At 32.3% G+C, this 21,117-nt stretch overlaps 4 protein-coding genes across 5 annotated transcripts; 1 reads left to right on the top strand and 3 right to left on the bottom strand.

The window, feature by feature from the left end:
• Positions 1-36: 36 nt before the first annotated feature.
• On the bottom strand, positions 37-3,259 carry LOC131944060 (KIF-binding protein-like). Its single transcript, XM_059304519.1, has one exon. The coding sequence runs from the start codon at positions 3,242-3,244 to the stop codon at positions 1,424-1,426; it is 1,821 nt and encodes a 606-aa protein (XP_059160502.1). The 5' UTR covers positions 3,245-3,259; the 3' UTR covers positions 37-1,423.
• A 208-nt stretch (positions 3,260-3,467) lies between these two features.
• LOC131944082 (cytoplasmic dynein 2 light intermediate chain 1) lies at positions 3,468-11,425 on the top strand. The gene is made up of 14 exons (XM_059304587.1): positions 3,468-3,675; positions 5,616-5,680; positions 5,905-5,939; positions 6,291-6,360; positions 6,449-6,537; positions 7,031-7,217; positions 7,775-7,843; positions 8,129-8,206; positions 8,428-8,507; positions 8,705-8,775; positions 8,959-9,004; positions 9,708-9,759; positions 10,016-10,108; positions 10,987-11,425. The coding sequence occupies exons 1-14, from the start codon at positions 3,624-3,626 to the stop codon at positions 11,059-11,061; spliced, it is 1,062 nt and encodes a 353-aa protein (XP_059160570.1). The 5' UTR covers positions 3,468-3,623; the 3' UTR covers positions 11,062-11,425.
• Positions 11,426-11,654: 229 nt separating this feature from the next.
• Positions 11,655-13,833, bottom strand: LOC131944061 (battenin-like). The gene has a single exon (XM_059304521.1). The coding sequence runs from the start codon at positions 13,217-13,219 to the stop codon at positions 11,861-11,863; it is 1,359 nt and encodes a 452-aa protein (XP_059160504.1). The 5' UTR covers positions 13,220-13,833; the 3' UTR covers positions 11,655-11,860.
• A 1,926-nt stretch (positions 13,834-15,759) lies between these two features.
• On the bottom strand, positions 15,760-20,230 carry LOC131944074 (battenin). Of its 2 annotated transcripts, XM_059304565.1 has the most exons (3): positions 20,192-20,230; positions 18,863-18,994; positions 15,760-18,640 (listed from the first exon to the last, which is right to left on the bottom strand). In XM_059304565.1, exon 3 carries the CDS (start codon positions 18,633-18,635, stop codon positions 17,352-17,354), a length of 1,284 nt encoding a protein of 427 aa, XP_059160548.1. In that variant the 5' UTR covers positions 18,636-18,640; positions 18,863-18,994; positions 20,192-20,230; the 3' UTR covers positions 15,760-17,351. The 2 variants fall into 2 exon arrangements, with proteins under 2 accessions (XP_059160548.1, XP_059160549.1); XM_059304566.1 differs by lacking the exon at positions 18,863-18,994 and having other exon boundaries at positions 20,192-20,213.
• Between the last annotated feature and the right edge of the window lie 887 nt (positions 20,231-21,117).

Raw genomic sequence — 21,117 nt, 5'->3', positions numbered from 1 at the left:
TTGCAATTGTTAAACATTATTTCTCTTACATAGATAGCATCAAGTAGGTTATTTAACCATAGAATAATAATAAAAGGAAACAAACACAAAATGAGTGATCTTAGACCTCACTTATTCCAACTTTTTTATTACTAATACAATTCTACAACAGTTTTGAAAAAGACTAGTTCAATAGTAAATGAGTCATTTTAAACTTGTTTATTTACGTAAAAATGTCATTAACAACTAATGTATAGTTTTTCAAAGACAGACAGAAACACCACATTTCAAGTTTATAGGAAGATTGTGAACTTATTTACAGGAATAAGAGGCCATGCAAACAATAGAGCAAAGGACAAAGGGCTTAGTTAAATAATAATACTAGTTTTCATAAATTTTATCTATAAAAGTAATCATACACTGCGGTAAATATAAACATCTTGTATAAAACATAACTCGTCAAAAGTAAATCAAATTAATTATCCTCATTTTTTCATCACAGTATAGAACACACATACTTTGCTACTTTTAACTTAAAATTATGACAGTGGGTTTTTAAATTACGAGAAAGTTATATTCATTTTTAGGAAAAGGTTTGTGGAAAATGCAAATTGTAAATCTCATCAAGTAAAGCTAGGAGCAGAGTACTTTCACACAAGTAACAGAAATTATGGCTTTGTAATTTTATGAATTTACTTTTTTAACCAAAGTTCTCTTATTTTAATAATTTTATCAGAAACTATCATTTACAATTTAAGTTATCACTAACTTGAAACAAAAAAAAAATAGCCTTGATAGTCATCTTGCAGACAGCAGCTGTTTTTTTTTTAGGGTAAGACTAAACATTTACTTTCAGTCATTTTGTTTTTTAAAATTCAAAAGAAATTAGCGATAAGTTGTTTTGAACAGCAGCTTCAGTTTTTTTGAGTTCATAGATCCTCATTTTTTCATCACAGTATAGAACACACATACTTTGCTACTTTTAACTTAAAATTATGACAGTGGGTTTTTAAATTACGAGAAAGTTATATTCATTTTTAGGAAAAGGTTTGTGGAAAATGCAAATTGTAAATCTCATCAAGTAAAGCTAGGAGCAGAGTACTTTCACACAAGTAACAGAAATTATGGCTTTGTAATTTTATGAATTTACTTTTTTAACCAAAGTTCTCTTATTTTAATAATTTTATCAGAAACTATCATTTACAATTTAAGTTATCACTAACTTGAAACAAAAAAAAAATAGCCTTGATAGTCATCTTGCAGACAGCAGCTGTTTTTTTTTTAGGGTAAGACTAAACATTTACTTTCAGTCATTTTGTTTTTTAAAATTCAAAAGAAATTAGCGATAAGTTGTTTTGAACAGCAGCTTCAGTTTTTTTGAGTTCATAGATCATACAACAATCTCTTCAAAGAATAAGTTTTAAAAGTTCTCTATAAGTTGATTTCACATTCCATTCTGCTCTTCAATTTTACGCATTTTTAAAGGAAGAAGAGTCACCATTTCCCGACAAATATTTAGCTCACTAGTGACAAGATCCTGAGCTGAAGGGTTTGTCTCACAGTAAGTTTTAACAAAGCTGTAACACTCCAAGCTTTTCGCCAAACATGAAAGCCTCTGTGATGTGTCAGGCTCCAGAAACTTGGAGTACAACCTCCCCATGCAGAAGAATGCAACCAGTGCGGGGCGCACATCACCCTCAGGAAACTCTGAAGGTAACTCTGGTTTCCCACCTTTTAATGAATCGATGTATGCTTGGTACTTATCAATACTTTGCTGCACAAGTTTATTGATTTTACTGGTACTGTAGGCTGTAGCTCTGGTCCTTTCCATTTCAATTTGAGTCACTTTCAAATCCACCATTTCACTGAAGGTTTCTGCCATCTCAAACATGAGCTGCCGGCACACTAACAGATAATGCTGGGGGTTCAGTTCTTTCAGCAAATCTGAAAGCATGTCAATTCTTCGCTTGTGCATTCTGCACTGTCTGCTCATGTCAAGTTCAAAGAAGGCTAAGAGCTTGAACGCGCGACTGTGGTCTTGAGTAATCTCTACAGCATCACTTGCGTGCGAGTCTAAAGAGTAAAACGCCTTAGCATTCTTTATTTTGTCAACTACAAATAAAAATATTTTCCTCGCTTCATCAAATGTCCTTACAAATTTGTCGGTCACACGTTCCTCGTACGCAGTGAGCTCCAGCTGAAACTCTTGAAAAATTTTGTCAGACCAAGATCCAGATGCATTTCCATTAACATCAGAATTTTCTGTTTTTTTGTCAGCATTATGGTCACATGGTTTTGAAGTGCCTGATGGTCCTTCTTCTGCATCATCACGATCTTCAATTTCACTCATCATTTTATCTCTTGAACTTTCTAAAATACCCAGTCCATATTTTATCCAGCATCGTTCAATATCTGCTTCTCTTTGGCATTGAAGCTCCAACTCTTGTTCTGAAAGTTCTTCTGGATTTTTCTTAGAACTTTCAAATATTAATGTACCACTAGCTAAACAGTGTCTTGCTTCAGTAAACTTTTCATTTGACAAATAATACTGCGACAGGGTCGCTGCGTTTAGTCCCCAATCAACAGGGTTAAAATCACCACTTTGAAGCTGTCTTTGCAGAGTCAGGTGACAGTATTTAGCAGACAGGGAATTTTTCTCCAATTTTGCATACACTTGGGCTAGGTAGTACAGAGTATGTGTGTGAATGCTTTCAAAAGCTTGACACCTTTGGCGAGCTCTTTCACTCTCATCTCCTTCGTACTGTTCAAGAAGCTCTATAAATGCCAAAGGAGCATCCCCTATATTTTTTTTGTAACTTTCATAAAGACTTTCTGCAAGTACTAAATATTCTAATGACTTTTCCAGATCTCGCCTTTCACTCCATAAAATACCCAAATAATTTAAAATATTGATATGAAGACTAACAGCATCATTTAATTCATGCTCTGTAATGCGTTTTAAACATGACATTAGGTAATCTTCGCCTTCTGCTAATTCTTCAGTGTCCATATAATTTAGACCTATTGCTTGTTCTATACAAATCGAAAGTGTGAGCAAACTTTTGTGATCTACTCCCTCTGCAGGAACATCATTCAATTTATCTTTCACCTTATTGCAGATTTCTTTATATATTTCCCTAGCTTTGTATTTTGACCTATATGGTTCCTCTTCTGGGTCATTCTTTGATTCTTCATCTGATAAATATTTAGCTTTCTTGTAAAGATCGACCACTTCGTCTCCAAGGAATCTTCCTAACACAGCCATGATGGTTACTGCTGTGCCTTGACTGTATCAAGCAGTTAAAAATGACACTGAACTATTTTAGTTCGACTATTTTAACTGATAAATTATATTGTTTTAATTATCTTAATTTTTCAAATAACGTGATTAATTGTTTTTGTTTATTTTTTTATGAATCTGATTTAATCTAGATCTAATAAAAAACAAAATGAAAACTGCGGTGCTGTTATCTATTCCATATCCGGATTGTTGTTTACATTGCCTACAGATGTGACAACTCATTGAACTGTTTTTACTTAGGCTAGATAAAACAAATTTAAGAGATTCTTAATAGTTTTAAAAACAAAACGACTAACGAAGACAAATATATAGACTTAGAAGACAGATCTATCTAGTATTTTTAATGGACCGTTCGCTCTGGGATATTGCTATCGAGCAAGCAAGTCGTAGCAAAGGTGAATTTTTTGTGGTGAATGGAGGCGAGCGAGTTGACGAGATTCCTTCCATAATGTTGTTGTCATGGAATAAAAACGTGTTTTTTTAGATTTAGACCTTAAAAAAAATAAAAAATAAAAACTTAAGCCTAAAATTAATTTAGAAATTTTATATTCTTAGAATAAATGCTATAAAAGTTGCAAATCCAGAGAACTTGAAAATAATTTGTTGAGTTTAAGGCTACATTTCTATTTATTTTCATCAAGCCTAAGTTATAACCGGATGTTTCACTTTCGTAAGACAAATATTGATTGGATGTACAGTAACTTAGTGATCGATAACTATTTGTTTACAAAACTTTGCAGATCAAGTTTTTAAATAACAATGCAAATTTAAAACCCCATTACCTAGTTTTCTTTTAGCTTACAATGTGTACAATAAAATCTATGGCAGCCTATCCAATAGCAGGATGCCATGTTTATGTCGCCATTACACGTGAAAACCAAATTGTTTTTGCTTTTTTTTTAATTTTTATTTAGTTACCGAAAATATTATAAACATCAAATACATCCAATCTTTAGTAAAGTCCGAAAAAAACCAGACAGGCAGGATTTTATAACCATATTAATTGTAAATACGCTGTGCATGATTTTTTAATGAATTTATACACCTCTCAAATACCTTTGAGACTTTTCTCGCTGGTGTCCATTAGTAAATGTACAGTAAATTAATATTATCGTTTTAGGTACGTAAAATCGCCCGCGGCTAGTAATGTCCGAAAAAGTTACCTCGTTGCCAAGGCTTTAATAGAAGTAAATGGTAATATATTTGTGTCAAATACTACAGATAGGCCTAAATGAATACTAAACCTAAATCAATGGCTAAATAAAATATATTATATACATCAATATTCATATAGACCAGAAAGTAACTATTAACAGCAGTGTTTGCGACCAAGATTTGCTATATAAACAGCAGCCATTTGTAAGATAGAGTGGCTTCCCCTGAATCTAGCGCTATAAGTTTAAAAAAATAAATAAATAATGTAAATGAGCATGGTTGCATCTGCTGGAAACATCGCTAGTCTTCATTTATTACTGAAAAGTTTTAATCCAATTGTTTACAAACAGGTACATAAATGAAACAAGGAAACATTTTTGTATTTTTCAAAACATAGATCCTCCTCAAATTGTGAAATAATTATTAAGATTTAAGGAGTCACCTGTTTTTCACATTACTAGTCGCGGGAGATTTTATGTACCTGAAACGATAGATTACCAATTTTTTTTTAAAGCAAGCCTTAAAAAATGTACTAAAAACTAATGCCTATTGCTAATATTAAGTTATATACTAATAAAAAATTTGAGAACTTCGGCTAAATTATTTAATCTAGAATCTGGCCTATAAAATTTATACTGATTACAATCATGACTTTACTTTAATTATTAAATTAAATCCTACTAAAAGTGGGTGCAGAGTAGGGTGAAGGCCTAATCCTAGTATCTATGTAGTATGTTCTCAATAATTATAAATATGTTGAGTGACATTAATTTTAAATCTTATTCTCACATAGCAAAGTTTTCTAACCAGACCCACAAAAATACTAGATCTAAAAAAATCTAGATGGGCAATATTATTAGTAGAGATTCACATGGCCAGAACAAGTCTAGAAACAAAGTTCTAAACCTAAGAAATACTTTTCTCAAGTTTATGCTTCTAGTTAAATTACTAGTAGTTTGTCTGTTTTGTTATTTGTTAAACTGTGACATTTGTGGTATGCTTTGCTCTGTTAGATTCCATTTTATTCTATAGCTACATTTCTTATATAGTTATATAGTTAGACTAGACACACTAAGTGGCATAGACACACTTTAAAAGTTCAATTAGTTAAGCTTCAACTGTATTCAGGCTAGACTAATTTCTCATTTTTATTATCACACACGTTATATTATTTTTTCAGGAAATGAAAACTCGTTATCTGAATCTGAAGAGTCAACAGTGATTCTTGTTGGCAGTAAAAATTCAGTAAGTTAATTTTGAGGTTCTTGTTGTTTGAATATTTTAGATATATTTTACTAACCTGAGATATTGTATTAAAACCATAGATAAAGTATTAAAGGGTGGATATGTTTCGTTGGGCACACCATCATGTGACTATTGAAATTGATTGACAAGGTGGCACATCATATTTACCGTATCTTAAATATATTTCGTCAGTTTTACTTAATTAATATTTTTTGTATATGCAGGGAAAGACATCAATTTTGCTGCGATATGCTGACAGGTAAATCACATACATGCTTTACAGGTTTTAAAAATAATAACCACCTTTATATTTTCATAGCTTATCTAATTTAAGCCCAGTTGCTATTTAGGGTGTAGTTTAGATTCACTGATTCGCTTAGAGGCCTATATTTTAAAAACTATTTTATAACGAATGTCAACAGATATCTCCACATTACTATGAGGAGACACAAAACTAATTACAAAGAAGTGAATAGTTAGTTAAGTTGTGATACAGATACTTTTTTTTTGCGTTTACCATTTCTTTTAAATATTTATTCTCATATACTACATTCTATAGCTCAGTTTAAAAATCTAAAGTTTAAGAAATGTTTATTTTATTTGTACACAGAGATGAGCCACCAAAGCCTACTGTGGCACTTGAGTACACACATGCCAAAAAACCTAAAGGTGTCACAATTGTAAGATTCTTTTGGTTTTTAAAAAAAAGTTTACCATTAACAGCACTTGTTTCCTTTATGACATTGATTCCTGGTTTATTACTTGTAGGCAAAAGATGTTGGTCACATTTGGGAACTTGGCGGTGGAACTTGGCTGACAAAACTTATAGACATTCCAATCAATCCAAATATACTTTTGTGAGTGAAAAGCTTGTTTTTTTTTTTAATGTCATATTTTTTCATTTATCCTAAATATTAATTCCAAGCAGGTAAATATACACTAAGGTACAATATAGTTTATCATGGCAAATATTGTTCCAGTGGCTCATAGTCTACATATCATACTCAAGATCAGTAACCACAGCAGTTTATTCCCTTCATACTGGTTGTCTGTTTGTTTTTTATAGTCTTCTCAGTTTTGTTGACTGTGTTTACATATTTCTTTTTCAAGCACTAACTACCCAATTTAGAACATATGTAAAAATAGAATTATAAATCATTTTGAGGCTCTGAATGCATCTTGGAAAGATAAGTTATATATTTCCCTGTTTTGTAATTGGAAAACTAAAATAACAACTTAAATTTTTAAAAATGTTAATTCCCTTTTTTTTGTTTGCCTAAACTAAATACGTTTTTTCCCTGTGAAATTTTCATACTGTAATTGTAATAAACCCTCTCTTTGCTGTGACAGGAACACAACTCTGATCTTAGTGCTGGACTTATCTGCTCCTGCTGAGCTGTGGACCACCATGGAAACTCTGTTGAAGGCGGCCGAGTCCAGGGTGAAAGAGGCCATCAGAGAAGCTCAGGCTGTTGACCCTCAGATTGAAAAAAAGCTGAAGAAGAAAGCTATGGAGAGGGTCGGCGAGGATCATCCGGTTAGACTTTTATTTTTACTGCCTATGTTTTTATCTATCATCAATAATTACGATACTAAAGTTACCCTAACAATCCTTGGTGGTGGATGAAGTAGAGTTCATGTTCTTTGACCTCAGCGTATGAAGGGATGGTGTTGTCAGCTGTATGCCCTGCCACCTTTATGTTTGTGCTTGAGATAAATGAGGCAGATGAAGTAGGATAGTGTGGTCTGCATTATGCCTTAGTTTCCCTAATGTGAGCCAGCTGCCCATCAGAGTCGGGCAGACTCAGGGATGTCCTGCAGACACAAGTCCAGACAAAGATCTGCACTCAAGACTTTTGGGCTGAATATGATACTAGTTTTTAGAGTTTTTACATACAATCACACAAACGTTTTATCTTAGAATTTTTTTATATTTTTTATGACAAAGTTTAAATTTAAATCTAGTAATTGTAAAGGATCTACTTTAGTTTGATGCAGAAATGAGAATAAAATATTAATTTTGATAGAATGTCTTTAAATTTAAACTTCATTTAATCCCCATGTCATTTGTATTCTTTATTTACCCATGTTCAGGACAAAGATGAACTAAGGCCATTTCTGTTGCCATTGGTTATCATTGGGAGCAAGTATGACATTTTTCAGGTCAGCACACCTGTCTTATAAATTGTATTTTATCATTTCTGTTTGTGAATGTTAATGTGTGATAGAGCACCATCATGCTATCAAAATATTTTTAAAACAGAAAATATTGATAAACCTAAAGAAATTAACATGTTAATGATGTTTTGAGTTTATATATAATTGTTACTAAATTTACTTACTGCCCTTTCTGTATTGATTCTCATAAATCACAAGTTTTGTAGTGATAATATAATGATTTACTAGGATGCACATTTTTAGCATATAACTTATAATTATTCTCTTTAGGACTTTGATTCAGAAAAGAGAAAGAATATTTGTAAAACTTTAAGATACGTTGCACATGTGTATGGTGCTACACTTCAGGTAATTTATTTTATAACGCTGCTATTGTTTAATTATTTTAAGAAATAACCAAATAAAAAAACAGTATGATTTGAAATGTAAATATATATATATTTTATGCTTTATTTCCTTTAAAAAGTAAAACTTATTTTAACATAGTAACTTAGATGTGTATCTTTTTACATTGTTACTTTATGTAAAATTTCCAACCCATATCAATTATATTATTTTTTTATTTCAAGTTCTTTAGTATCAAACATGATCAGCTGGTCACAAAGCTCAAAAGTCTTTTAACTTATTGTCTTTTTAACAAAGATTTCAGGTTAGTATTTTCTGAATTTTAAATATAAACTGTTTTTAAAGTTCCACTATATTCAAGGTGTTATCAATTCTTCATCAGACATTTTGTCAACAACTGTATAATATGTTTATTTAAGCCAAAGAGTTTATTTATAAATTCTTCCTAAATATTTTGTAGTAATACATATAGTTGATATAGGAATTTATCTTTTCTTCCAGTAAAGCAAATCAGGTGGACCACAACAAACCCATCTTTGTATATCCAGGCCAAGACACTAAAAAACAAATAGGTTGTAAATTACTTTACTAGAAGATTAGTGATAATGTTTACAACAATATTGAAAGTGTGTTGATAACATAGCCACCATATCAATATTATTTAAATGTTTAAAATTTAGGAAGTTACCAACTTTTATAATCCAGTGTTGTATAGATGAGTTGTTCTAACTATTGAAATGCTTTTCATTCCCTAGGTCCACCTCCCTTGTCAGAAAGTGATATCGGAAAATATAAGCCAGAGTATGTGAAATTAGTTCAAATTTGTTTTACTTTCACCTGTTTAAAAACAAGGCATTATGTGTAGGGCCTATAACATTTAATTTAAAAAAACCAGATGTTGCCATGATTGGGGTTAAGGTGTTTTTAAATTTTATTACACAAAGTGTTGTTTTCAGGGGGAAGGGGGGGGGGGGGCTGATGAACTAACTAAACGGTTTGCAAACAGCTTTTTGTGAATTATAAAAACTTGTTGTCTAAAAGTATAACAGCTTATAATAGCATTTAATTTAATAAAACTTTACAGAGATTGAATGTTCAGAATTTTTCATAAATTATTTGAACCTTTGCCTCTTTATCAACCTAAATATTTTCTGGCTTCTCAAGGTAAAATTGTAAACGAATATTTTAGAAATGAAGTGTTACCATTATCATGATAGTTATACACTTTAGATAAAAATATATAACTGCAATATTATCTTCACTACAACCCCCAAGAGCATAAGTGTCACTTCATGTTTCACTTATGTGTACTTATCTACTTTATCTAACAAAAATATGCAGTTATCTATGGACTTCAAATGTCTTTATCAACTTAAGCTATGCTTGAACTGGTTTACCAAGGACTCAAATTCTCATTTTTAAACTTAAAAATTAACTTTGATGAACTTTGATTGAATAAAATGTATTATTTACTTTTAACTCTAATGTTTGTATTTACTTTCAGAGACACGATAAGTTTGTGGAAAAATGCTTTTACTAAATTATTCCCCCAAACTGTAAGCAACACATACTCTATTTGATTATTGTTCAGTTTTTATTTTTAAATAGTTTGTTACTATTAGAGAATAATTTGGGAAATTACAGTTAATATGATGAACTGGCTAAAATAAAAATCCACTCCACTTCAAAAGCTTCAGGCCTTATTAAAATATTATCTGCTTTGTTTAATCAGGATTGTTTTATAAAAAATTTTAAGCCATTGAAAGTTTGTTCCAACTTTTTTTCTAATCACCAAACTGTTCAACTTTTTAGAGTGTAAACAATCCAGCAGCTATTGATGATCCAGGGAAAGATCCACAGTATGCTGAACCTGACATCGACACACTCAGGACACAGAAGGATGAAGTGAGTTTCTTTTTAACCTCATTAGCATCTTTAATATACAAATATACTGTAAAAAATGTGATTGTCATTGCTTTTGTGGTCAACATTAAATTGCTGCAGTTGGGATTTTTAGTCAAATAAATTTAAATGTACTTCATGCATTTTATTTTTGTAATAATGAAGCAAAATCAGAATTTTTTTTTGAATACCAAAGCAATTCATTATGTATTTGCCTGTCACATATAACTATATTAGTGATGGGTCTTGGACATTACCCCTTGTCGATTCTATCAATCCCCCTCCCCTATGATGAAAAACCTTGACCCAAACCCCAAACACAAACCTATACTTAACCCCAACAACAATACTAACCCCCAACTCTAAACGTACATATAACCCTAACATATTACCCTATAACTAGCCCTAACCCTTAACCTGACATCCCTAACTGGGCGAGGAGTAATTGCTCTGGGGGGTAATTTGCAAGGGGGGGGGGGGGGGTAATGTCCTGCTCCCATACTTAATGTACACACTAGTAATGCTATCTGATGTTTAACATAGTCTGTTTAAAATATATTGTTTAGGAGCTTACACACTAGTAATGCTATCTGATGTTTAACATAGTCTGTTTAAAATATATTGTTTAGAAGCTTACACACTAGTAATGCTATTTGATGTTTAACATAGTCTGTTTAAAATATATTGCTTAGGAGCTTGAACGCTAGTAATGCTATTTGATGTTTAACATAGTCTGTTTAAAATATATTGTTTAGAAGCTTACACACTAGTAATGCTATTTGATGTTTAACATAGTCTGTTTAAAATATATTGTTTAGGAGCTTACACGCTAGTAATGCTATCTGATGTTTAACATAGTCTGTTTAAAATATATTGTTTAGGAGCTTGAACGATACAGAAAGCTGGCAGAGAGAAAAGCCAGGGATGTTGAACAAAATGGCTACATCATTGCTTAAAGAACATGCATTCATCACTCAAACATTGTTCCTGTACAACCATCACACACAGAAGCGACAGCAGCAATTAAATGACCCTAAGTATAAAAAATAGATTTTAATCTGCTTTTATTTAAAGCAGGATTGAATGTTTTACCACTTTGTGTTTTTTTTAATCTCCACTATAGATCTCCTACTGTTGCTATTTAAGACATAATTTACTTGTGTTTTTTTACATAGAAAAGTTATTTATTATGAATATAAGAACATTTGGTTAGGATATTAACTATGTTGAAAAATTCCGTCCAGATTTTATTTAAGGTTTTTTTTTCATAGTTGTTAAGCTTGTAATGTAAAGCACACAACTGCCTTGTTGTTAAAGCTTAAAAATCTGTTTTATATTAAATTATTTAATAAAAAATTGTATAAACCAAACCTTGAGTGACTATATTTTTCTAACTAATTATATACTAGCTTGTTTGGTGTTCTATTTTGACATTGAAAAAAAATTGACTTTAGTTGAATGCTTTGGTTGAAATTACAATTTATTTTAAAAAATGTATCATAAAAAAAAATTATATTAAACAATTGTATTTTAAGACAGGGACATTAATTTGATAAAGCACATAAGTTAACAATTGTATTTTAAGACAGAGACATTAATTTGATAAAGCACATAAGTTAACTTTTTTTTTAAATCGACTCATTTGGCTTATATTGCCAAGAAACAATCTAAAAAGCTTACTGATTAAATAAAAAGATGATAAAAACAAAAATTATGCAATATATTATTCCTGCATTAAAATTTTGTTTACAAAAATCACATTTTTAAATTGAGGCCACAAATGGCATTGTGGCTAGGTATGGCTGCAGCTCCTGCTAGAGCTATGCCGATGGAGTCTGAGATAGCAGCCATGCTGATGCAGTATTCCTTCTTGTCTGCTGATACATCATTGGTGATTTTATAGAAGGTGTTTACATAGGCAGCCCCTCCCAGTAGCCCTTCCCACAGAACAATGGCAAAAATTATCCAAATGTTTGGTATGTATCTGTAAAAAATCTGGCATGTTAATAGTGCCAGGTTTACAAACTGTAAAACAGGTAGAACCCAAAGAGCTTTGATGTGAATTAAATTAACTGAAGACCTCGAGATGAAAACTCCAATTTGATAGTCAACCTGGTACCACCTGTACTGCTCACTTTTAGATAGCCATTGTCCATTAAAGTACAACAACTCGTGTAGACCTTGATTTATGAAGTACTCACCAAAGTACACCAAGGTCAAAGGTATCATGTACTTGAACAGGGTTGGGATAAGCCTGACTTTTTCTTTTAAAGTAAGCGTGTACTTTGTAATTTCCGTTGTCTGTTCAATAACAACATCGTTAGAATTCATCCTGTACAGCGTGACAGTTGAGCCTTCAAGCCCTGTCACTGAATTGTCCGAAACCGAGCCCAACTTTTTAAAACTCATTTCTAAATTGTGTTCCTTTTCCTCGGGCTTGTCCAAGATGAAAAGGTAGGCCACCATCATTAGAACAGGGATGACAACCATGATCAGAAGAGAATCTCTGGGGGACAACCCAGCGCTGGTGAAACCTGCGTAGACCAGGGATCCGAATATCCCAGCTCCACCCGTCCCTGACGACCACAGAGATACAACATTCCTGCTGTAAAAAGTGGTCAGGCTAAGAAACGCAATCTCACCCAAACCTGAACTGACACTCGCAAAGACGACTCCCAGAATGCTAAGCCACATGGCATGCGCCAGAGCAACAATTAAAAAACTACTCAGCGCGAAAACTGCCACCAGTGAAATTTTAATGCCGTACGGAATTTTCTCCAGGAAAAATGGAAAAGTAAATTTGACCACAAGAGTTGGCAAAATATCAGCCAACAAAATAGCTCCAGTGCTGACAGTGTTACATTCTAAAAAAGAAGGATCAGTTTCATTTTGTGTTTTATTGACGAGTACAGTGGTGATGTTATGACCAGAACTTTTCTCATCTTCTTTCAAAATGTCGTGAGCTGCACTCAACATGACCACATAAGCAAAATTGTTGCACAGGCCAAAAATCCAAAATGCAACCAAATTCCTCCAGTTTCTTTTTTGGCCATTCTTATCATCCTTTTCTGGTTCTTCTTGCTTGGTTTTAGATGTTGATTTCTCTTCCCCCATGTTGAAATAAACACAAATTTAGTTTCAAATTTTGAAATATGAAATCCTTTTATATCAGAAAACACAATTCTTCCAACAAATACATTGATACTTTTTTTAATCACTTTTATAAAGAGATGTCCAAAAACATTATATAAAAAGGTATACTGTTCTCTCCAGTTTCAATTACTATGTCATTTGTATACTATAGAAAAACATCTATACTAAAATTTCACAAGTGAATGAACTAAAAGTTTATCAAGTGTTGTAACATGAACACACTATTTGGTAATAAGTGAAGTGATCTGATGGATGTGTTGATATCAACTATCTAATGTTTGAACTACTTCTTTAACACATTTTCTCTAAATGACAAGATTAGCTTTATCTTAACTTCTGCTGTGATATTATCTGCATCTTGTTTTATATTAAATTATCTCAAGTTAATGACACTGATAATTGCTTATAAATTCTTGTTACTGTAAGCCCCACAAATAAGTGTGTTGAGAAATGCATGGTTTTTTATCATACATTAGGAGGTGTGCCTTTTTATAAATCTCTGATTAATGCATTTGATGACAAAGTGGCTACAGTTTTAGTTGAAATTACTGAAATATTAATTTTTACAAAAATAAACAAACTTAGAAGCTTAAACAATTTTAAATTATTTTATATTTTTGTAACAAGAAAATTACTTTAAATTTTTAAATTAAATGTAGAAGAAGATTACATTACCATAGCACAAATAAAATGCAGATTGCATGTTTTGTGTCAAGGAGACTCATGCCCTTACTTGAGACTCAGGTTATCAGTCATGACACCCCCCCCCCCCCCCAAATAAGAGAATGGAGAAGTTCTAATATGCAACTGCAGTAGAGCGCTAGGCTGCTAACTCGAAAGTGTAAAGTTCGAATCCAGGTTCAAGTCAGTAGAACGTCCATGAGTTAAACTCTAAACCCAACTATTATGGGTATCTAACTCATATTATTTAATAAAGACGTGGGACATAATACTGACCACACTATTACTTCATATGCAGAGGTCACAGCTACAAGTGAACTCTACCTCACTTGCCCATGGACGGTCAGGTTTTACATGTTTTAACACTGCTGGCTTGTAAGGAACACAAATACTTGCTGAATGGGATTTTTTATATGAAGCTCTTGTGTGGACCTAACAGCTCAGAGAAATCTTTGCTTCATTTTTTCTCAATTTACAAGTGTTGAAAATAGTGTTCTTACAGTAAAATAATGGCTAATTAACACAAATCATAAGCATGAGATAAGAATGTCTTACAAAGGTATGTAATTATCACTCTATATGATCACTAGTAGTGTTCAAGTTCTAATAGAAGATAAAGAAAATATTTGGTAAAAAAAAAGTCTTATGGTAGTGAAAGAAAAAAAATACCTATGAGCAAGATAAATGAATCCAAAATCTTTATAACCAAACTACTTGGCCTATATTCAATAAGAGTTATCTTCCCTGAGAAACAGCTCTTTTTTTTTTTTTATTAAAGTTAATCTGCTAGCTAGGGTCACATGGAACAAATTACCTGTATACTTGTCCTGTGAGTGTGTGAGTTTGGGATATTTCTATTTCATTTGTTTCTATATAATGTACCCAGAGTTAGCAGACTGGTCATGGGGCAGGGGGAGCTGCCATTACTGTTTGTTTGGTCATGTGACAAAATTTTAGAAAACAAACTACAACAATTTATCCAACTCAAGATAAGCAATGGGGATGGCGTAGCCCAGAGGTACAGCGCTAGATTGCTAACACAAAAGTCTCGAATTCGAATCCAGGTTCAACCAGTAGGACAAAAACAGATGAACTCTACTTCATCTGCCCCATGTGATTTGTGCACGAACTGGAAAAGATGATGATGTAAGATAAGCAACATAAAAATTACCCACATTCTTTAAGCTTTACTTAGGTCATCATGTCTATCATGTCTGGGTGGGTGTCATTTAAGTTTGTAACTCTACTTGATTGCTCATTAAATCTCTTGACCCATTTTACTTAAAAAAAAAAGAAAGTTTGTGTCCATTTTTTTTATATTTTTAGCGCATTTAAAAGATTAAGATTTTTTTAATGTTTTATTTTTTAACTTTGTTTTATTCAGGAGCAGGTGCGTATGATAATTTGTTGGCAAGGCATATCATTGCACATATGAGCAGTACAGGGACAGCATAAACTGCTAACCAAAGTTCCCTCTTAGGTGGAAAAAGCTAGTGTGCAACTTGTACCTTCTGTGTGCGGTATTCTAAAAGTCTTATACGAGGATATATGTATTTTACAAAGTGGTTTAAAACTACTGTGCGGCCAAGCAACTGCACAGCTTAGAGTGCACATAGATACTAACCCCAAAGTGAAAATGAAATTTTTAAAATGAAAAGGACTGAAATTAAATAATCTACAGCACTCTATAAATTTGAATGAATTACCTTCAGAGAAGCTAAGCAGAGAGAATAAGAATTCAAAATACTAAGTAAACCTACCACTTTTTGTTAATTGTTTTATGTACGAGGCCAATAGTTGTTGTTTTTTTATTTTTAAAAAAACATAAATTAAGTCCACAACAAGAAAAAATTTAAATAAACAGACCATAAGTTAAAACAATGTTAATATATAATCTTTTATATAGCTATCTGACAAATAGAACAGTACCACCAAAGCTTTTAAGTATTTCCATGTGATACAATAAAAATGTAATACAATAAAAATAATTTTACAATAAATTTGTCATAAATATAGTGCTCATAGACTAAAATAATTTCCTTCAACCAAGAAGAAAAATTCATAAGCAGCAATCAGCAGTGCAGACTAAAGATAATACACCATTCAAACTAGATATACATTTATTTTTTTGTTATTAGTAGCCTACACAATTATTAGATGAACTTACTTTTCTCTAAAGCCATTTAACAGTGGCCCATCTCAGTAATTTGTAATAGGTTACTTTCATTTAGAAGGGAGACAACTTACAATAAATTTTTTAAACTCCACTGCTTTTAAAAAATAAATAACAGTAGATTTCAATTCACTGCAGTAATATTTCAGTACATGCTAATGCAGGCTATCTTTATTGTATATAGATTACAAGCCTAATTTTTTTTTTTACCCATTTTAGTTATCATGTCACTGTTATCAAAACAGTGACATCAGGAATAATTTAACCATAAATTTGTCACATGTATAAATAAAGAACACATAGATCAAACAAATTTCTTCCACCAAACAATGTGGGAGAAATAAAAAAAATTTAGCAGCAACATGGTAATTAAAGAAACTATTTGCTTTTTTTTCTACCTTCTTAGTACAGGGGTCGGCTCTTTTGATATCAAGATGCGGCTCTCCAGCTCTTTGAACAAATACTAATAATCTTAATAAAAATATTAAATATTTAAAATAAAAAAAATGTTAGTGGCTCTTTAAAACCAGCGAAATTTTGAAAATTGTAACTTTTGGCTCTTCCGCTTCAAAAGGTTGCCGACCCCTGTCTTAGTAGATGACATGGTGATTAGAAATATTTTCATAAGCAACATCAGCACAGTAAATATCAGCATTGCACCACAAAAAATATACAAATATGTTTAAAATTCCAAAATCACCACTCGTAACTATGTTGTGATCTGTTGTAGTAGTTACATAAGACCCAAATGTAATCTAAAACTATATTACAGCACTGATCATGGTTAAATCAAAATAATTAGGAAGATACAGAACTCTTTAATAAAAAGTTTAATTTTTTTTTTAAATATTAGAGGTGCTGTCTTGATAGATCATCAGTAGCATGAATAATAAATATGGGCAGATCTTTAAACTCAATAGACACTACTAAAACATGTTAAAAATATTTTCAAAGTAAGACAAGATTGTCTTTTAGTGGTGTATTCAAGAAAGTTTTGGAAGTATAAATATTCTCTTAAAATGCTACATATTACCTCATATTTTGTAACACTAAGTAGTAGTGAATTCAAGAAAGTTTTGGAAATATAAATATTCTCTTAAAATGCTACATATTACCTCAAATTTTGTAACATTAAAGGTTACAATAACTACAAGTCAGAGCTGGTACACAAACAATGGAACATTAACTATTAGGCTTGAGGAAAATAGTGAGGTAATATTATATTTTTCTAAAAATTTCTTACATCTTCAGATGTAAATTACAAATGGAATTATGGGAAGGAATGGCTGCAACCCCAGCTAGAGCTATGCCAACGGAGTCGCCCAGACAAGCAACACCAATACAGTACTCCCTCTTGTCTGCTGGTACCTCATTGGTCATTCTAAAAAATGTATTGACATAAGCAGCACCACCCAACAATCCTTCCCATAATACTATCACAAAAACAATCCAGATATTTGGAATGAATCTGTAAAAAACCTGGCACGTCAACAGTGCCAGGTTTACAAACTGTAAAATAGGTAAAACCCATAGAGCTTTAATGTGAATTAAATTAACTGAAGACCTTGAGATGAAAACTCCAATTTGATAGTCAACCTGGTACCACCTGTACTGCTCACTTTTAGATAGCCATTGTCCATTAAAGTACAACAACTCATGTAGACCTTGATTGATAAAGTACTCACCAAAGTACACCAAGGTCAAAGGTATCATGTACTTGAAGAGAGACGGAATCAGCTTCAGCTTCTGTTTAAACGACAAAGCCACCTTCTTTTGTTTTTCTTCCTCTAACAACAAAGTAGAATCATCCACTTTTTTCTCCTTCTGCACAGACTTAGTCAGGATGGCAAAGTACGAAATCATCATAAGCACAGGTATGACAATCATGATCAACAGAGAATTCCTCGGTGACAAGCCGGCACTCGTAAACCCTGCGTAAACAAGCGCCCCAAAAACTCCAGCACCGCCTGTGCCAGACGACCACATGGAAACCACATTCCTGTTGTAAAACGTCGTCAGACTCAGGAATGTGATTTCTCCTAAACCAGCGCCAATGCTAGCGCACACAACCCCTAAAATGCTCAGCCAAACTTCATGCGCCAGTGCCACTATTAAAAAACTACTCAAGGCGAATCCTGAGATAAGAGAAATTTTAACACCATATGGAATTTTTTCCAAGAAAAATGGAAAAGTCAGTTTAACGAGAAGTGTTGGTAGAATATCTGCTAACAGAATCGCACCAGTGCTGACTGTATTGCATTGTAAATACGACAAATCTGGGGATTCTGTTGTGGTCGAAAAGCTAGATGAGTTGGTACTATTGGAAGATGGACCTTCCTCTTCTTTTAAAATATCATGTGCGGCACTCAACATAACAACGTAGGCAAAATTGTTACACAAGCCAAATATCCAGAAGGCGGCCAAATTTCTTCTGTTAGCAATTTTTTCAGCATTTCTGGCAATTAAATCTTGATAATCCTCACTTCCAACTGTATCATCTTCTATTCGCTGCTGTGCCAACATTTTGTCTGTCCAAAAGAAACATAAATGTGTGAGTATATATATATATATATATATATATATATATATATATATATATATATATATATATATATATATATATATATATATATATATATATATATATATATATATATATATATTTAAAGTGAATAGCGGGAGTAATTTGTCATTCTTTTTGTTATATAAAAGGTACACATTATTCTTAAAAACTACATAACTATCCTTACACAATATTTATATTTTATCTTAAAATCTTTGCCTAAATCTCCAACCATGTACTATAAACAAGCAGACGTGGGTAGAAGTACAGAATTCTAAATGAGACTGCAATTCAGTTCTTGATTCCATTAAACACTATTCTGAAATGAAATAAAATTATTTGACTTAAATTTGTTCCTGTAAATTACTAAAAGTAAAACCATATAGGCCCTAACTATTGAGTGGAATTTAATTTTTTGTTACTAGATCTAAATCTATTTTGAAAAGCAATTTATTATTTTAATTTGACTTTTGTGGAGATTCTACTCTACTTGACAAAATGTAGATTTACTAAATATTATTTTGGTTATCTATCATTTTGGGCACGTAAAATAAGCCAAAGCTAGTAATTTATAAGTAATGTGAAAAACAACTGCCTCATTGTTATAGAAGTATATTGTGATATATTATATTTGTGTCAAATATTATAGATAACTGAATAATAAACCAAAATCAATGGCTAAATAATATATATCACTATAGGTCAGAAATTAACTTTAAACACCAGTGTTTGCTAGCAAGATAAGTTATTTAAACAGCTGCCATCTGTAAATTAGAGTAATTTCCCCTAAATCTCCCACTTCAATTTTACCAATAAAAAACTTTAACAAGATAGCTGCTAAAGTAATGAGCTAGGTTGCATCAGATGAAAAAATTGCTAGTCATAATTTATAACTGGAAAGTTTTAATACAATTGTTTACAAACAGATACATGAATGAAACTTTAAAACATTTTTGTAACTTTCAAAACATAAATCTGAAATCCTCCTCAAAATGTGAAATAATTTAATTAGGCCCTACTAAAATTTAATTTAATGAGTCACCTTTTTTTCACATTACTAGTCTCAGCCCATTTTAGTATTTTACGTACCTAGGTAGATTATTTTTATTACCATAATTTTTATTTAAAACTAAACTAGAATCTAGATATCTAGAATCTAGATCTAGATCTAGTTTAGATCTAGCTCTAGTACTAGTACTGTCTAATCTAATTCTAACTATTCTGATTCATTCTGGCTCACTGGAGGTCTCAGTCTCGCTGTTTCAGTGACAGTGTGTGTCACTGTGTGAGACAGTGTGAGTGTTTGAGTTTGGCCACTGTTAAAGTTAAAAGTAGTTAAAACTGTTTGGCGGTTGGTGAGTTTGTGTCGAGGTTCTATGATTCTGGATCTAATAATCTAATTTCTAAATTACACCGAAAACAAGCATACAACTACAACCATAACCCATACAATTTTGATCTAGATCTAGATATCTAGATCTAGGTAAAAATTAATACACTTAATACTAGTGAATACATCGAACAAGGAGAAGAATCCATCTGTTCCTGTTGTGTTCATTACTTTGTTATGATCATGTGATCATTTCTAAAAATAAAAACTTAAAAGTAACAACCAAAAACAGTTATTTGTACCGGAGAGTGGTATAAATAAACAGATTTCGATCTATATTTAGATCTATGTCTAGATCTAGATCTATATCTAAATTAATTATAAGGGACTAAGATAGTTTTAAAAAGTATATAAATTCGTCTATTTGTTTCCTAAAAGTTCGAAAATAATCTAGATCTAGAGAGGAATAGTACTCAGTGGCGTAGCGAGGTCGGGTGTCACCCGGTGCGGCACTTAATGGTGTCACCCCCCCCAGAGGCATAGAGACCCTTCCCAGGGATAAACTTTCAAATTTTCGATTTGCACCCCCCCTCAAACTTTCGATTTGCACCCCCCCCTCGAATTTTCGATTTGCACCCCCCCCCTCAAACTTTCGATTTGCACCCCCCCCCCCCTCGAGTTTTTCTCTATATATTTTGCTATTTTTTGCCTTGGTGTCACCCCCCTAAATGGTGTCACCCGGTGCGGTCCGCACCCCCCGCCCCCCCCCTCGCTACGCCCCTGATAGTACTTAGTAGTTATTAGTAGTTCATTCATCGAAGGGGTGGTATATAAACAACTTCACACTTTTTTGCCAAATTACTCCCTTGTCTTCACTAAAAATCAAAACCTCTCCTAAAAATGGTGCCATACTTTACAGAACCCCATCCACTATACTAAATCCAACCTCTATCGTGTGTTCACTTTCCGAAAGACAAGGGGATATTACCAGGCTGGGATTATTTTCATAAAGTATTACTTGAGTTGTTTCCCTTTGAACATAAAATATTTCCAAATCCGATAAAACATTAAAAAATATTTTTATTGATCTTTATTTAATCGTCCTTGTCAGG

This window comes from Physella acuta, unplaced genomic scaffold, assembly GCF_028476545.2.
Source record: "Physella acuta isolate Inbredline_101_S28 unplaced genomic scaffold, ASM2847654v3 ptg000480l, whole genome shotgun sequence".
Classification (NCBI taxonomy): domain Eukaryota; kingdom Metazoa; phylum Mollusca; class Gastropoda; family Physidae; genus Physella; species Physella acuta.
This window is presented reverse-complemented; position numbering and strand designations above follow the sequence as displayed.

Excerpts from the sequence above, each read along its gene's own strand:
- LOC131944082 (XM_059304587.1), top strand. The coding sequence starts at position 3,624 with ATGGACCGTTCGCTCTGGGATATTGCTATCGAGCAAGCAAGTCGTAGC. Across the intron at positions 3,676-5,615 it reads GCAAGCAAGTCGTAGCAAAG|GAAATGAAAACTCGTTATCT; the intron begins GTGAATTTTTTG and ends TTATTTTTTCAG. Across the intron at positions 8,508-8,704 it reads CTTTTTAACAAAGATTTCAG|TAAAGCAAATCAGGTGGACC; the intron begins GTTAGTATTTTC and ends CTTTTCTTCCAG.
- LOC131944060 (XM_059304519.1), bottom strand. The coding sequence starts at position 3,244 with ATGGCTGTGTTAGGAAGATTCCTTGGAGACGAAGTGGTCGATCTTTAC.
- LOC131944074 (XM_059304565.1), bottom strand. The coding sequence starts at position 18,635 with ATGTTGGCACAGCAGCGAATAGAAGATGATACAGTTGGAAGTGAGGAT.
- LOC131944061 (XM_059304521.1), bottom strand. The coding sequence starts at position 13,219 with ATGGGGGAAGAGAAATCAACATCTAAAACCAAGCAAGAAGAACCAGAA.